Raw genomic sequence first — 18099 nt, 5'->3', positions numbered from 1 at the left:
ACTAACGATTCTAATTTTAGCAGTCCATCTTATAAAGTGTCGGTCCAACCTATTTAAGTCTGTTTTCCCACCACTTACAGGCCTATTTAACCTCTCTTTGAATCATTATAATATCCTTCACCGCAACAAATTTCTCCCTCCCCCTCTTTTCATCCATCTTCTTTCTTGTTAGGGCGAATTTATTAGCATAGCTTTTGTTTTGCAGATGAATTTCATTAAACTCCGAACAAACCCTGCCTCACAAGCACAGCCCTTTGATCTGGAGACGGAGCCTCTTCATTTTTATTCTCCAGACATTAAACACTGCGAATGGCTCCTCGCAGTTCAGCTAACCTCCCATGCAGATACTTCGACGTCTGCCAATTTCTACAACTGAATTTATGCTATATGGCATTGCATGCTAATGATTCGAGGTCGCTGTTATGTTGTACTCGAGCAACAATCTCATTGTTCCATTGTTTTGTAACTACATATTTCTGGTTGCTGGAAAAAAAGAAAAAAAATGGCTATTTACTTTACGAATCCGTATCTCCGTGCCAGAGCACAGCAGGAGAGAGATCATGCGCAGTGACGTTCAGGGGGGCTGGAAGTCTCAAAACAAATCTACCTTTATAATATTCGTACACAGTTCAACTTTTATAGGCCCTTTGGAAGAGTAAAAATTTTGAAGGGCCAAAAAAAGAAATTGCCAAGTGGTGAAGATAGAGACCTGGATTTAATCTGCCTCTGACTCATAATTACTAGCGCAAAGTATTTCTTGAAGAGTTTGCATCTTCTCATGTATGTTCAATGCTTCATTAAAAAAAGAGTTAGTGTAAAAATAAAACTGTGCACTGTGTGCAGCTAAGCAAGAAGGCAGGGAGGGAGGCAAGAGTAGCGCCTTTTTCTGGCAGGGTTGGCAAGTTCGTTAGTGTTTGCGCGTATTCCCGACTCGCAGGCGCGGTAGCCCAGTTGGCAGACTTCAAAGGCACAATACAGCTGGACGTCTGCCCAGCTTCAACCAGGCACACTCCAAATGTGTATCTGTGTCTCAAAATTGTTGGTCAAGAGGAAGGGAGTAACATTATCTGAAGCCTTTCTCAAGACCATCTGTTAGTTTAGCACTAAAATGTATGGACAATATGTGGACAAACGTATTGAGACGAACTCCATTTTCCATGCTTCTAAATTTGTGATAACTATTTGGGGAAGGCCTGGGGCCTGCGAGCAGGTGTAAGTGAAAACTCAGAGGAAGCTGAGCCTGAGTTGAGGGGAAAGCCTGATCAATGTGTTTCAAAGAGAAATTTGGCGAAGAGGAAAGTCTGCGAACCTAACCTGCCGCTAACAGTTTTGTATGCTAAATCCTGACTTTCGAACAGGGCTTGTCAATTTCTCTGCGATCCCATCAATATTGAGGCACGACTAAATCTAAAATGACATGCTAGCATTACCAAACTCATCATTAATTGAACAGTATTGCTTTTCATCAAACTTCGTACATCCTATGTCATATATCTTCCAGCCATCTATGTCTAATCTCACACACTGCAGACTTGCATTGACCTTGGTACAATTTTTTTTATTTTCTATTTTTTTTTGCTTATGGTTGTTTTGTATCGATGCAAAGCATATTGCATAAAGTAGTCAGAACTTCGTTAGTTTGTTGCTTCTTTCTGTTCATCTAACAGCCACAAGAAGGGACGTACTATAGATACAGAATGGCTCCTCTTGCATTGTCGATCAACATGCAGTCTTATAAGCACAGTTGATTTGCCATAAATTACTCCTTTAAGCTCCATGAAAGTAAAACAACAGCTTTATTTTCTTACAACAGCTGCAATGAAATAGCAGGGACAGGAACCCACAACATTTGATCAATTCTAAAAACAAATAAAACATCAGAGGAATGGTTCTAATTAAAAAGCCCAAAAAATGTTCATAATATGTAAAAATAAACATTTGTTCGATCATTGCATCATATTTTTACATAAATTTAGTTTCTCAATCAGAGGACTTGGATTAAAAACTGAAACGGTTCATGCATGCAACGTTCAAAGGGTGGAATAGTAATATGTTTTATATTGCAGCTTGTGGAAAATAAAGCGATGACAGTGCTAACCATGAAAGAAAAGTTGCCACTAGTACAGAGGGAGGGACAGGGATGAGAGGACAGAGAAAAGGAGACAATCCATCCATGTACCAACAGGACACCAGTGAAAAAAGTGAGGGTACAGGCGAGGTGCATTAGTGTTGGTTGGAGGGATTACATGCGTTTTTAGTTTACCTTACTAGATCGTTTCCAGTTCCTTCTCAAAAGCATGGTCTGTGAATGAGACAAAGCGGTTACAGAGCACCCCCCACTGTTTCCCACTTGAAGCTGCAGGGGCACAGGTTAAAGGGGAGGAAGGTGACGTGAGGTGTTCAAATGGCAGTAGTGGGCCGAGTGTGAAAAGGCGTGGGAGTGGGGGGTTAGATTAGGAGAGTGAGGCATTTGTCAGTCATGCATGGGAATAAGGCAGGACCAATTTGCCTTGTGTGTTGTTTACAAACACAAACACAAACATGCACACACTGAAAAACATGTATTTTTATTGCAATAATGGTGAAATCGTTTATTAGAGACTGGCACCTGTTTGTCTTTTTATTCCTAAAAAACAAAAAACAAGCCATGATTCTACGTTAGATTTTTGCATGCATTTTGTTAAGACTCACTGGTTCAATCTGGGGAACTTGATATGTTTCTTTTAATGTTGGAGGTACTCTTTGGTTCTGTCATGAGCTGATGATAATCAAGGATTTACCATACACAATGTTTAGATTATTTTTGTTGTCAATATAAATTTTAGAGAAATAAGTCAAATAATTAATAATTTCCCAGGAGCATCTTTCTCCTACCCCTAAAACCTGATAGATGACAACAGATATTGTCATCAAAATGCACAAATACAACCTTGCACTCTTGTCTTCGCAGTTGGAGAGATCCAAAATGATGCTTAACCCAAATAGTTTACTTGTTGTGTCAAGTGTGGACTCTCTGAACTGCAGAACTAAATAAGCAGCAAAATTAAGACATCAGATCAAAAGGAATAAAGTATTTCCCCCAAGATTCCGCCTTGTTCTGGGTCGAACATGCAGAGGTCCAATTAGGCAGACAAATAATTGAACAGAAATAAATGCAACTCGGTAAAATTTAGCGCACGAGCAAATATCCAGTGCTCTTTGAACATGAAACTTTTACACCGACATGTTAATTACATTGCCGTTTCTGCATACAGTATGCGCTTGTTGATTTGAAGAGTTTCCAGTAACTGAGCATGAATGAAGCCAAAAATTCAGATAACTTTTATAACATTTAAGTTTTCTTACTGCATCTCTCATGTCTCCCTCTCGTGGTGATAAAGTGACTGAAAGCTCCAGGCTGCCTAGATTATGGTCTGGATAATGCGGGTCCTTTAGGTCCAGGGTAACTTCCAGTGTTCTACAAGGGAGTACATTAATACAGGCTCATTAAAATCCCAAATTTCAATGAATAATGTGTATGAGTAGCCATGCAGGATGCCAAATGCATGCACAGCCAAAGCCAAAAAAGTATGATGCTACTAAATAAAGATAATAAAAAGTATCAAAAGTAATAGTTTATGGGGGATTTGGCCACCATTAATGTCATAACCTTAAGCCAAACCTTCCAAAACACATTGGCGTAGACATTTCAATGATGTAGGGTGGAGATTGCTGTCTAACTAATTTTGTTTAGTGTAAAATCTCCAACAGACGACATTAGATCTGATTACGAGTCATTTTTCTTTTCTATTAGCCATTTAAAATGTATCTATCCATCCAATCTCTTAACCGCTCATCCTCACTAGGGTCGCGGGCATGCTGGTGCCTATCTCAGCTGACTTCGGGCGAGAGGCGGGGTACACCCTGAACTCGTCGCCAGCAAATCAAACACATACAAACAACTATTTGCACTCACATTCACACCTACGGACAATTTTTTGCATGTTTTTGGAATGTGGGAGGAAACCGGAGTACCCAGAGAAAGCGCCAGCAGTCAAAGGGAGAACATGTAAACTCCACAAGGGAAGACTGGATTTGAACCCGGGACACGGAACTGTGAGGTCGATGTGCTAACCAGTCATCCACCGTGCCAGTGAAATATGAAATTGGCTTGTCCATTTCTCTGAATATGAAATATGAAATTCCTGGACTAGTGTGTGTTCCTCATATTGCAAGTACAAAATCCCTCATCCAAGTAATAAAATAAAATAAAAGTAAAGAAATAAAAATAAATAATAAATGAATGAATAAATAAATAAATAAAATAAACCAACTAATTTCACCGTATATATACAATTAAAACACGGTAAGGTGTAAGGCGCGCAGGGTAACTTCCAGTGTTCTACAAGGGAGTACATTAATACAGGCTCATTAAAATCCCAAATTTCAATGAATAATGTGTATGAGTAGCCATGCAGGATGCCAAATGCATGCACAGCCAAAGCCAAAAAAGTATGATGCTACTAAATAAAGATAATAAAAAGTATCAAAAGTAAGAGTTTATGGGGGATTTGGCCACCATTAATGTCATAACCTTAAGCCAAACCTTCCAAAACACATTGGCGTAGACATTTTAATGATGTAGGGTGGAGATTGCTGTCTAACTAATTTTGTTTAGTGTAAAATCTCCAACAGACGACATTAGATCTGATTACGAGTCATCGTACGAGTCATTTTTAAATGAAATAATAAATGAATGAATAAATAAATAAATAAAATAAACCAACTAATTTCACCGTATATATACAATTAAAACACGGTAAGGTGTTTAAAAACATATCATTTTTACATATATTATTCTACACATTATCAACATATTTGCATTTTACAGTTAAGTGATAAGTGAATTTCTATTTGGTGCAATGGTGTCTTTTATCTGGAAATTATGACAAGAAATGTGTTGAGAACTGACTGTATTTTTCACAATGTGACAAAAACAAAATAAACATAAAATTGTTAATACCCTTTTGAAACATATTTTACCAGGATGCTTTATAATGGTGCATAAAATTGCATTTAAAAATATACAAATAAATAAATAGATAGATAGATAGATAGATAGATAGATAGATAGATAGATAGATAGATAGATAGATAGATAGATAGATAGATAGATAGATAGATAGATAGATAGAGAGTCAGAAGACATCCATGCCAAAAACAAAAATACACTTTATTTAAAAATTGAATAGGGGGTGTTTGAAGTATTCTGGGCTTAACTGCAAAACTTTTATTTTTAGATGTTTTTCCTGTAATGTGAAACATCATATTTTATAATTATCTTGGCATGTGTTTTCAAAGGTTTCCACATGAGGGCAGCAAGAGACCACTTGTTAAACTACTGAAGGGTGGCTTCAGTATTTCTCAATTGTTCAAAAACAAAACCCTATTGCCTGAACCAAATGCTCAATGTCTTGAACCCAGTTATTGAATTGGTCACCCTTTTGGTAAAACCTTAAGCATGCTTTTCACCTATTTAGACACAACTTGCAAACATATTTTCACACATTAAAACTCAGTTTAAACACTGATGCACTTGTGTTGCAGAATGGTATAAGCACAGTAAAACTGAAAAAAATAAATACGGGCAACTTTCAGAGACCATGTTCCTGTCCACGGTTTGACAATGAGGGATGAGGGAATATAGCCAGTGCAGCTAACCTAAGCAGATTCACTGTATCCACCACTTTATTCCGAAGATTCAGAGACGTGAACAGGTAACTGCTTTTTCCATTATGTACATGTTTACAATATGACTGTATAGAGTGCAGGACACAAAAATTTATTTCAATACATTCCATTGTACTTGTACGCCTAGTACTTTTAGATTTTTTTTCTCACAACAAGTCCTAAACAGTTTTGCAAAATGTTTTTCTAATGTGAACACTAAACATGATTTCTACAACTTTATGCTCATATCATTGTGTTTTCCTTTTTCTATGTTGTGTGTAATGACTGTTCATTGGTCCTTTTCCTTTTGATTGACTCAAGGTCTGTTTTGAGGGAATAGTTTGGTTTTGCAGGAAGAGTTGGCTTTTGTGAATATAGTTTGAATTTTTGGATTTGCGTTTAAGGTTTTGAGAAAATGGGTGGAGGTTTCAAGAAACGTGCTTTAGGAATTGTGAAAAACAGCTGTTTTCATATGATGTGAGCATGGAACAGGAGAAATTTAAACCCCTTTAGAGCAGACAATGCACTGACTACAAGTAAAGAATAGTGAGGAGAATATGTAAGGTACACTAGAGTGAAAAAAATCTAAAAAAAAAAAAAAAAAAAAAAAAAAAGAAATCAGACCTCTGATGTTCCAGTGACTCCAAGAAGAGATACGCTGATCCCATAAAATCATCCTGGAGTCCAAAGTCATAGTCAAAAACCTACAGAGAGATAAAGGGACCAATAAGCATATAAAGTCCTGGACATACATGATTTCAACAGGTTTAAATGGGAAATTGTATTTTGTCCAGGTACAATAAACACTTCTTGAGATAGGCCTATACAGTATATTGTATTTGATGCTTGACGAATAGGTTGTACCTTGACGTACAGCGGGTCCCTCAGGCTTTCCACCAGGAGAGTTGCTCTTTCATCCCACATTGGATTGAGGTTCTTATGGATGGTTTTACTCCTGAACACCTCCTTTCCTGCAATCTTGAATTTGACATATGGATCACTGGTTCCTGGGGGAGAGGATACACATGCAGAGTAAAGGATATGGCAACAATTATACAATAAAATAAACAGTAAAGCATCACTTGAACTGAATATTCATGTTATTAGTTCATTACATAATTAACTGTATGGTTGTAATTAAATTAAAAAAAACATTAAACAAAAGATCCTTTAATCCTAACAATGAAATTTCAGTGGAGACTAAGACCAGCAGTAATAAGGAGAGGAATACTTTTTTTTTTAAATCTACTAAGTACAAAGACATCAGACAATCTTATTAGCAATAAGTATTTACAGGGGAGTGCAGTATTTTTCATGGAGTGAAAGGAGTGATGTGATCACAGTACCCAGTGTGCAAAATAATCTGCATACATAATAAAAAGTACCATAGTAATAACAAAAAGTGCACTTAGTAGTTTTTGTTTTTTAAAGGAAATTAAAAGAATTGTATTTAATTTGCTACTGAGTGAACCACAGCAAAGTTTAGGGCATCATTGATTTCGAAAAGCTGGGCAGTTTTCTCATCAGTAGGATGCAATCTGGAGCTAATCATATTGATTGGTTGGGACTCCACATTAAAACCCTGGTCAGTATGTATGCATGAATTTGCAGGATGAGTACAATGATAATTAAATGAAATTCATACTAGCACTATACATATTTTAAAAAGCAATTGATTACCCAGATGCGAGACAGATACTGTACTGTATAATGAAAAATAAAATTCAGTTGGTAGAATCAACGTTCTCTTTGGCATCTCTGTATATCAGAATAATAAGCAGTAAGTCATGGTGGGAAAGAAGCATGCTGCTTTGGTGTGTTTATCTGTTTGTTTGATTCCGTTCCCATTATCCGCTGTGACAAACGTGATTAACAGAGAAATGGCAAAAGGGAGGAAGAGAATCCTATTATCAAAGCATTTCCACTCTAGTGTTATCCTTTTGTTCAGTATCTTCAGGGAAAACAACAGCAGTAAATAAGTCAAGTTGACTGGCTACAAACATACTTGTCTGGTTGCACCCCAATATGGAGAGCCTGTGTAAATATGTGACCCTCACAAAATGACTTTACTATTGCTTATAATATGTCATGTAAAAACTGAGCAGGTTTTGTCATCACCAGTTATAAACATAACATAACTAAAAGGTCATCAAAACAAAGTGCATTCTAGGAGTACTGTCTAACTAATTTTGTTTGTCAATTTAGCTTGAGTAGGCTATAAAATAAAATTGCATCATTTTCATATTATGCGGGACAAAATTAAACAGAAGCCATAAAAGCCTTTGCCTGCTTGATTGACTTGATGGGCAGTAATGGTTCAAATAATATCCATCCATCCATCCATTTTCTAAGCCGCTTCTCCTCACCAGGGTCGTGGGTCAAATAACACTAGCCACCAATAAAACAATATGTTCATCCTCCTGTTTAACTCCCTCAAAAACCCAAGAGGCATGCTAGATAAGTCCCTTTAAATACACTTTATGATTGTATTGTATTTCTGTGCCATGTTGTTGCAGCTTATTTACCCTTGTGTAGCCATCTAAGAGCATTTTGCGCACGTACACGTGAGTTGTTTCCAGTGGCAGCTTGCCGATAGAGGGCGATAGAGCGCCGCCTCAGCACTCACCACAATTTAAAAAAAATAAAAAGTCAATAAAGCAAATGTATTTGAAAATATATGCTCAATATATCTCATTTTATATAAGCAGGATAAATATTAATAATGAGTAAAGTTGTTTCGTTTATCCGTGCTGTCAGATTTGTGACAGCCCAAATACTTTTTTCAGGACCTGATTTGTCAACATGGCTTGGCTAACTGCATGAAGGAAGGATAATGTTTTATTCTGCTTTCCCTGCCTTCTTTTACAAACGTCAGGCTCTGTCTCAGCATGAACTGAGACAGCTATGACTGATGTCTGATAGCAATAATATATATAAAACTATACATTTCTACATAGGCCCCACATCCCCAATGCATTGATTCATCACAAAATACATGTGAATCTAATACATATACTAATTAAACATTTAGGCAGTTAGAACTGCAGTGGGCGGCACGGTGGGCGACTGGTTAGAGCGTCAGCCTCAAAGTTCTGAGGACCAGGGTTCAGTCCCCGGCCCCGCCTGTGTGGAGTTTGCATGTTCTCCCCGTGCCTGCGTGGGTTTTCTCCGGGCACTCCGGTTTCCTCCCACATCCCAAAAACATGCATGAATTGGAGACTCTAAATTGCCCGGAGGTGTGAATGTGAGTGCGAATAGTTGTTTGTTTGTATGTGCCCTGCGATTGGCTGGCAACCAGTTCAGGGTGTACCCCGCCTCCTGCCCGATGATACCTGGGATAGGCTCCAGCACGCCTACGACCCTAGTGAGGAGAAGCGGCTCAGAAAATGGATGGATGGACAGTGTACCTGATGTTGAAGATGTCTACAAAGTTTACATCCATTATTTATGTATGACAGCAGCCTCACAGGGCTGAAAGCTAATCATTGGTGATAAAATATAATGATAAATACGTTTCAAAAAGTAACTTACTGGCTGGCACCTTAAGCGGGGTATAAGAGGGCCAAATTTGAGCAACTTCCCTCCCTTGCGATCAAAGTCAGCAAAGGCCCAATTCTCCGATGTCTCTTAAGGATTATTCTCATTGATTCTCCTGTGGTATGGGGTGTGTTCAGAGTAAGGCTGTCACTATCAAATCTTTTTAGAATTGATTCTTCTATTGATTATTGATCAAATAATCAAATAGCAATCGCACCCCCACCATATTACTATTTTTATTTTTTTTTAATTACTACTAATATGTATTTGATTCTCATTTATGAGGGATGGACTTCAATCCTTAAACTGCATATGTTGGAACTAAGTGTATGTTATAAATTTGGTGTACAGAATTTGAGACAGCAAAATGCAGAATGCTAAACGGTTAGCAATCACGATTAGCATTCACGTGTTAGCGATGACCATTTTAGGTCAAAAAATTATAACTACAATCAGCTCACTAATGGTTATCATGTCATATGTACATTACACATCTAACAGTGTCTTACCAATCACTAACAGACACTGCTTTGTTGTCATCGGCAGTTGATCATTGGCCCAACACTTACTATAAGTAAGTGTTGGCGCAAACATGGTTCAGGACGAAATTCTTTTTTTTTTGGGGCCTGGCGGAGCTTCAAGGCACAGATTATGTGACAACCTATTTTTTAAGTCGATTTAGCCGAGTTATTTGATTTTTTTTTTTTCCCCAGTCCTAGTACAGAGCAATTTTTCCTCACTGATCTACGTATTTGGAAAACAGTTGGGGCCAACAATCGTAAACATTAAACTTGTTAAATATTTCTTCTTCTTTTGCTTTCGGCTTAAGTTTTAACTTTAAGTGTGGTCAACTGCCAAAGGTAAGCACTTTATTATTATTTTTTTTATTATTGCTGTTTGTTTCAATATTTTGTCTGTCAAATGTTTCAAAATAAAAAAGAAATACTGTATACAAATTCAAATTAGAGCGGATGATATTATCAGATTCTTCTTTTCCTTTCGGCATCTCCCTTTAGGGGTCGCCACAGCGTGTCATCCTTTTCGATGGAAACCTATCTCCCACATCCTCCTCTCTAACACCAACTGCCTTCATGTGTTCCCTCACTACATCTCACTACATCTATCAACTTTCTCTTTGGTCTTCCTCGAGCTCTCTTGCCTGGCAGCTCCATCCTCATCATCCTTCCACCAATACACTCACTCTCTCTCCTCTGGACGTGTCCACACCATCGAAGTCTGGTCTCTTTAACTTTGTTTCCAAAACATCTAACCTTGGCTGTCCCTCTGATGAGCTAATTTCTAACCATATCCAACCTGGTCACTCCTAGAGAGAACCTCAACATCATTATATCCACCACCTCCAGCTCAGCTTCCTGCTTCAGTGCCACTGTTTCTAATCCGTACATCATGGCTGGCCTATACACTGTCTTATAAACTTTGCCCTTCATCCTAGCAGAGACTCTTCTGTCACATAACACACCTGACACCTTCCTCCACCCGTTCCAACCTGCTTCGACCCGTTTCTTCACTTCCTTACCACACTCACCGTTGCTCTGGACTGTTGACCCCAAGTATCTTATATCGGCTAATCTTCATTCCTCTCCTTTCCACCTTTCTAACTGTTCCTCCACCTGCTCCCTGCTTTCAATGTCATCTGCGAACATCAAGGTGCACGGGGATACCAGTCTAACCTCACCAGTCATCCTATAAATCACCACTGCAAACAGGAAGGGGCTCAGGGCTGATCCCTGATGCAGTCCCACATCCACTATAAACTCCTCTTTCACACCTACAAAACACCTCACCGCTGTTCTGCTGCCCTCATGCACGTCATGTACTATTCTAACATACTTATCTGCCACTCCAGACTTTCGCATGCAATGCCATAGTTCCTCTCTGGGTACTCTGTCATAGGCTTTCTTTAGATCTATAAAGACACAATGTAGTTCCTTCTGACCTCGGTACTTCTCCATCAACACCCTCAAGGCAAATAATGCATCTGTGGTACTCTTTCTTGCCATGAAACCATACTGCTGTTTGCAAATCCTCCCTTCTGTCCTAAGATGGTCGAGATGATCGTGGACTTCAGGAAGCATCCTTCGCCAATGCTGCCACTCACGCTGTCCACCTGCCTGTGTCAACCGTCGAGACCTTCAAGTTCCTGGGAATTACAGTCTTTCAGGACCTGAAGTGGGAGCTCGAAATCAACTCCATCCTCCAAAAGGCCCAGCAGAGGCTGTACTTCCTGCGGCTTCTGAGGAAGCACGGCCTGCCACAAGAGCTGTTGCGGCAGTTCTAAACAGCAGTCATTGAATGAGTCCTGTTCTTCCACCACAGTCTGGTTTGGTGCTGCTACAAAAAAGGACAAATTCCGACTGCAATGGACAATCAAAACTGCTGAAAAGATGGTCGGTACCCACCCTTGAGGACTTGCACGCTGCCAGAACTAAGACAAGAGCATGCAAAATCCTCTTGGACCCTTCACATCCTGGTCACCACCTCTTCCAGCTCTTTCCCTCAGGTAAGCGCTACCGAACATCCATCCATCCAGCCATTGTCAACACCGCTTATCTTGGTTAGGGTCGCGGGGTGCTGGAGCCTATCCCAGCTGACTTCGGGCAAAAGGCGGACTACACCCTGGACTGGTCGGCAGTCAGTCGCAGGGCACATATAGACACGGGCAACCATTCGCACTCACATTCACATTGTCACTGAGTGGGAACTGATACCACGCTGCCCGCACCAAAGTCAGGCGAGCGTACCTCTACACCATCAGTGACTCACAACCAAACAATGCAAACTAAAACAAGCAGACATTCCAACAGGTTCTTCCCTCTTGCCATTAACCTCTTAAACAGTTAACTTACAATTCCATTGCAACATGCTGCCAATTTTTTGTCTTGAGTTTGTTGTCACATTTCTGTTGGGCCAATTATACATTACTCATGCACTCACTGTAGTAGTCTCGCCACACTGCACTATTTGCATATCTGTTGTTGACCAATACTGGCCACTCATTTGCCTGAGTAGCATCTGCAACATTTTCAGAATCGACATTGTCCCAGATTATCGCACTACTAGTCACTTTAAACTACATACATTTCTTGAAGGCTCGGGGCCCTTTGCACACTGGTCATTGCATCGGACTATTGTTCTATTAGTCATTTTAAACTGCTCTAATTGCTAGAGCTGTGATTTCCAACCTTTATGGAGCCAAAGCACATATTTTACGATTGAAAAATCTCACGGCACACAAACAAACAAAAATGTCACAAAAAGTGGATTAATTAATTAATGTATGTACTTACTGCTAATGGAAGGCCATTCATTTGTTCTGTCTGTCACTATGCCTCACTGGCATAAATAAATGAACAAAGATACATTATTTCTTGTAAATAATTTTTTTTTTGCGCAATTAAGTACAATTTTTGAATTTCTCACGGCACACCGGAAGAGTGCTCACGGCACACTAATGTGCCACGGCTCTGTGCTTTCCTCTTCTCTTTCTGCCTAAGAGCCCGCTTTCCACCTCAAGGGGAATAGGGGTGCGAACCACAGCAGAACAACAGTTTGACAGAGCGTGTGTACCTTACCTGATATGCTGGTGGCTTTACAGTATTATAGAATGTAAATAGTTATCATAGTGACACTCAACAAGCCTCAAAGCTACCTAAGACGAGAAAGATCCTATTGCTGTTAAAATGGTGCTTAAACTTAGAACTAAGAACATCTAACACATGATCTTAAGAAAGAAAGAAAATAAGAAATGTTGAGACAGGATTCCAACGATTAATAATTCATCTTCATTTTCATCATCTATCTGTAATTCCAATTACAGTACATAGTCATGATCAATAGCACTCTGTCCCAGCACAGGGCAGACAACTGATCCTAAATTATTAACTGATGATATATAAAGATGTAATTATATTTCCACTGAATCATGTACTAAAATAAGCTTCAGACTCCTTAGGGGAAATGAATATATAATAGTTTAATGTATTAGAAATCAGTGGGAAAAATTTATTTCCTTTGTAATGACCCTTAAATGAAAAGGTTTCATTAAAAAATGAAAAAAATAAATATTAAAAAATTAAATACATACATATATATATATATATCCCAAACATTCAGTCATAGCTTTTAGTACAATATACTAAGTCACAGCAATCCCTGTTAAAAACAACCCAAAAAAAAACCAAAAAACATTATTATTTCATATATTTTCCAGATGTAATATGTAATTTGAACAGCCAAGGACTTTGTACAGGAGACATGACAAGGTATGACAGCCTTTTGAGGCCAAAATTATAATGAATGACAAACCACATGCTAATAGCATATACATCAATAAATAAAGAATACTGTCAAGGGACAAAAGCAGTTTTGTTAGAACACGAAATTAATAAGTATTGTTTTTATATACTGTATAGTACTGTATGTATTTTGACTGGAACACAAAATCCTAAAATACAGTTCAATAAGTGACTTTGATTTGTTAAACAGCCTAAGCAAAGATACAAAACATACAAACACCCCACTGCACATCCAAAATTATGATTATACCAAAATGACCAAAAAATGCCATGAAATACACGATATCAACTTAATATAAGTACATATTTCACACTGCCTGATAGTGATTATTTTACAAATGCAGTATCTGAGATGAATGTAACATGTCACTTAACATGGATGGCTATTAGGACAAATGTATGGGGACACAAACAAGAACTGGTTATAGTAAACTGGTCCTTCCCTTGCAACGTTTACTCTGGGACGACATCCTAAGTGAGATTTGTGTGTCTGTGGGAATATGAGTATAGCGGGCTTAACCTATTACACAAAACGCCTACTGGTTGTGAAAAGAAAGTAGAAATTTTTTTTGTACAAGAAAATATGCCTAAAACTATCTTTCTATGTTATTACATAAAGTGTACATTACATCTGCTGGGTCTGCTTAGCATCTATTCTAACAAAGGAATTTTATAGTAAACATGTCACTCCTCTTAACAGCACTGTTGACTGATATGAAAAGACAAGAGGAAAGCAACATGCTAAAAGTATCTATAAAATACTCCTCCATGCCTTCAGATTCTGAAAAAGCCTCTCTCTCGGACTGTGGGTGGCTGAAAGACTGTGTGTCCACCTTGTCAGGACTGACAGATGGCTGCAGCACTAGGGGTATCCTATTACCAGCAATGCAAGAGGTGCAATAGGACATATTGGACAGGGCTGAACTACAAGTCATTCCACGGTCGAATACTGACAGACTCAATACGATTACTGTACAATCATTCAATCATTCACCTGAATGCCTTTGCTTTGTTTATTCTCTAAAATGCCCACAAATTAACCTTCTCTTCGCTCAACATAGGTTGCTACAAACATAACATAACACTAAAATCAGTCAGGTAAATACGGACACATTCAACAAAAAAAATTGCTGTCAAAATATACAAGAATCAATCATATTTCTGTAGTGATTACTAAGTGTCAATATACTATACTGGTATGTGCATATTATTTGGAGTCTGTTAGGATTAAGGCTATGCAACACTGGTTAAATTCTTCATTCATCTGTTTTAAACGCCATTCATTGCCATCTACTGCCTTGTTCTATTAGCACAAACTGCCGTTCCCCACAATGTAGTTAAAAAAGTTTATTTAACTGATAGTTTCAATATAAACTACTGAGAAGTGTAAATGAAAGCTTTGCTTGAATCGAAGTGACGTAACTAAATGGCAGTTTGCTTAGTTAGACAAAACTATAAAATTGCCTCTTTAAAATGTTTGCTAGAGAACACTTAAAATTACAATTAAGTCATGAATAATTCATACTGTGGCTCTTACTAAATCAATAGTTGGTCAAAGTAAATTGCCTCATTCGGCAAACTACCTCTGTTTGACCTCCTAGCCCTTTTCTATGTCTTAAATACGAATAAATAAATAAATAAAAACTACGGTCGTCAAGATAGATTAGTTAATGTAACAGTTCCAACACATCCATTCAAGTCAACGTATTCCAGATAGCACTTACAACTTGTGAGAGTTTTGACAGTATCCACATTCTGTCATTACACCTGTTGTGGACTGCTCTTTAAAAAAAAAAAAAAAAAAAAAAAAAAATTATTGATACACATTCATCAATGTACGACGACTTTATTTCTCGTTGGCATTGGAATCCACTGAGTCTGTCTCACCCTCTCTATGTGCTGTCCCCATTGCGCTCAGAAGCTCTGGACTTCACAGGTAGTCTGGTAAACTTCACACACGGTGATTTATTTGGATCTGCTGTCATGGTGACGACTATATAATATGACCTAGTCATCAATCACTCTTTTGTCTAATTTTGTTTACTTCACCTCTTTGCTGTATAAGATGTAACCTCCTCCTGTCTCAGCAGTGTTGTGTTAAGGTGGGCATAAGACTATTGTGTTGCAAATACCTGTAAATAGTTGACAACAACAGTACAGCACAGGGAAGGTTGCAAATCGAGTAAAGCAGGATTGGTAAATAAAATTTGTATCTTAACTCTAATACTAAAAATCTACACACCTCTGTTCAAATGCCAGGTTTTTGTGATGTAAAAAAATAGATGAAGATAAATAATTTGAAAACTTTTTTCATCATTAATGCGACTAGGGTTGGACATCATTTGAATTGGAGCGATTCCGGTCCGGATTACGATTCCGGTTCCAAACGATTGTTGATTCCGATTCTTTTAGGGTAGGTCAAAAAAGTTTGCATGGTTTAAAGAAAGGGTGTCCAAATTATGTATATCTATTTTCTTAGCAGCCAGCAGCATAGACTAAAATGAACATTTGACTCGGGTGTCTTTATAACCACTATCAATATCAAATCTATGAACAAAAAGGCAATGTGTGTGGAACTAACCCAATTGACTTAATATTGATTAATTAATGTTTCAGCTAAAAGTTAAATAGAGCATTGTTAAAATTGTTATTTGGGACTGTTTTATCACGTCAAATGGTTTATATGTGCAAGTTTTAACTTTACTTCCTGTTTTAAGCTTCTAGCCTATTATTTTGAAGGGTAGGGTAGTTTGAAGGGTAGTCTTTTGGCACGAAACGTAACTTCACGTGGCACCGGTAATTTTTTTTTTTTTCATGGATGGAACCAAATGCTATAAAACATTGATTCCTTTCCATACCCACTGATGAGGCACATGGATTGTGTTACTGTGTGATACTGTTAAACAATGTTTATCTGAATTTTGTCCAAATTCATTGATGTAAAGTTGGTACGGTGAAGTTTTTGCTCAATGTTAAGCTTTCTGTCATCAGCTCTTGCATTGGCTTGAAGACTAAAATAAACGCTAAAAACCATCAGTGCAAAAGTGCAACCATCTGTTTACCTTGTTGGCTGTCTTAGTGCTGGCATAGACTTATTGTATTGTTTCACTCACCCAATTGAGTGAGAGTTGACTTCACTGAAGCTCCGCGCGGTTTAGGCTGAGGTTCAGAGCGCATCAGATGCTCCACATTCTGAAAGCTTCCTTTGCACAATATAACCTTATTCCAAGTGTTGCACTGAGGCGACTGGTTATTAATTATTACAGAGATAAGACACACTTTTGTTCGCCGGCGCCTCGATTGGGCACAAGCACGTCTTTGTGCACATTCTTTTTCGTTGGTTTTCACCACGTCTTCGTTGGGTTTTGCCACTTATTCTTCGGGGCGGGCGGACTAGGCATCGAAACTGGGAACCAAAATTTTTAAATTGGAACAATTCTGGGAGAACCGGAACGTCAGTCCCGGTTCCAATCGGTTCTTGATTCTCGATGCCCAACCCTAAATGTAACCTATAACCTGTAAAACTTAATTGAAAAATATATATTTTTTCGAGAGTGGAAGCCAGAATAAGCAACTGAGCTAATGTGATGCACAAGTGTGCCCACTCTCTTATAACTGGGGATGTGGCTACATGCAAAATTAACCAATCACATTCAAAGTCTTGTTTAACTGGAGTTGGCACCCACCTACCATCATTTAAAGTGCTCTTGATTAACCCCAAATCAATTTCAGATGTCCTAGTATGCCATTCTTGACATTTTTGCTTTCTAGCAGCAGCCTGAAGGTTTTGTGCTAACACTGACTGCTTTTAAAACTGTTAATAATTCCCTCCACCATTTCTATTGCTCTAGTTCAAGCTCAAGAAGTTAGTTATAGCCAAAAAGTTTACATTTGGTTTCATTGGTTCATAACAAAATCTTCCAACACACCTTTTTAACACAAGTTTGAATGTGATTGGTAAATTCTGCACACCTCTCTTGAAAATATTTTTTAAAACTCAAATTTGTTGTACAGGTCACATTAATGGTGGAAACCGTTTTAAAATTATTTATCTTGGTTTCATTTTTTATATTACAAAAAGCTGCCATTTGAACAGGGGTGTGTAGACTTTTCTAATGTCTATTTCTATTTTTATTGACTGTAAATTAATAAACACATCATTCCCACATCATTTCTTGTATCTCACGTTGTACAGTACACACTGCGATATTGATTGGCAGCAAGGGTTAGATAAAGACAAATGAGAAATATCGAAAAATAAAAAAATTAAAAAAGACGCCTCACCTGTTCGATCTCTGATGGCCAGGTTATTGCCTTTCTTTAAGACAATATCCAGCTGGTACATGGCTGGAATAGGAGGTGGAGGTTCTGCATTACAAGGGTCCACTATATTGATGCCCTGTGAAGACAAGATGAACATACAGTAGGTGTACCACAGTACCAGTCACCATATTGTAGTGCCTTAGTTATGAGAACCAGCCAAACAAGCTAGATCCATCTTAGTGCATTTCTTTAACAAAAAGAATGTATAAAGAGA

General features: G+C 38.2%; 1 protein-coding gene across 6 annotated transcripts in view; it reads right to left on the bottom strand.

Annotated features, from left to right (window-relative positions):
- mctp1a (multiple C2 domains, transmembrane 1a) overlaps positions 1 to 18099 on the bottom strand; it is a 141940-nt gene that overhangs the window by 84331 nt on the left and 39510 nt on the right. For all 6 annotated transcript variants that reach the window (XM_061672235.1, XM_061672229.1, XM_061672230.1 and 3 more), the window contains exons 2-5: positions 17847 to 17961; positions 6574 to 6716; positions 6334 to 6413; positions 3346 to 3457 (exon numbers count right to left, since the gene is read on the bottom strand). In XM_061672235.1, coding sequence (XP_061528219.1) covers positions 3346 to 3457; positions 6334 to 6413; positions 6574 to 6716; positions 17847 to 17907 — 396 coding nt within the window. In that variant the 5' untranslated portion in view covers positions 17908 to 17961. The remainder of the gene's footprint in view (positions 1 to 3345; positions 3458 to 6333; positions 6414 to 6573; positions 6717 to 17846; positions 17962 to 18099) is intronic.

Source organism: Phycodurus eques, chromosome 3, assembly GCF_024500275.1.
Source record: "Phycodurus eques isolate BA_2022a chromosome 3, UOR_Pequ_1.1, whole genome shotgun sequence".
NCBI classification, from domain to species: Eukaryota; Metazoa; Chordata; class Actinopteri; order Syngnathiformes; family Syngnathidae; genus Phycodurus; species Phycodurus eques.
Note: the sequence above shows the minus strand (reverse complement) of the source record. Positions and strands in the feature narration are given on the sequence as shown.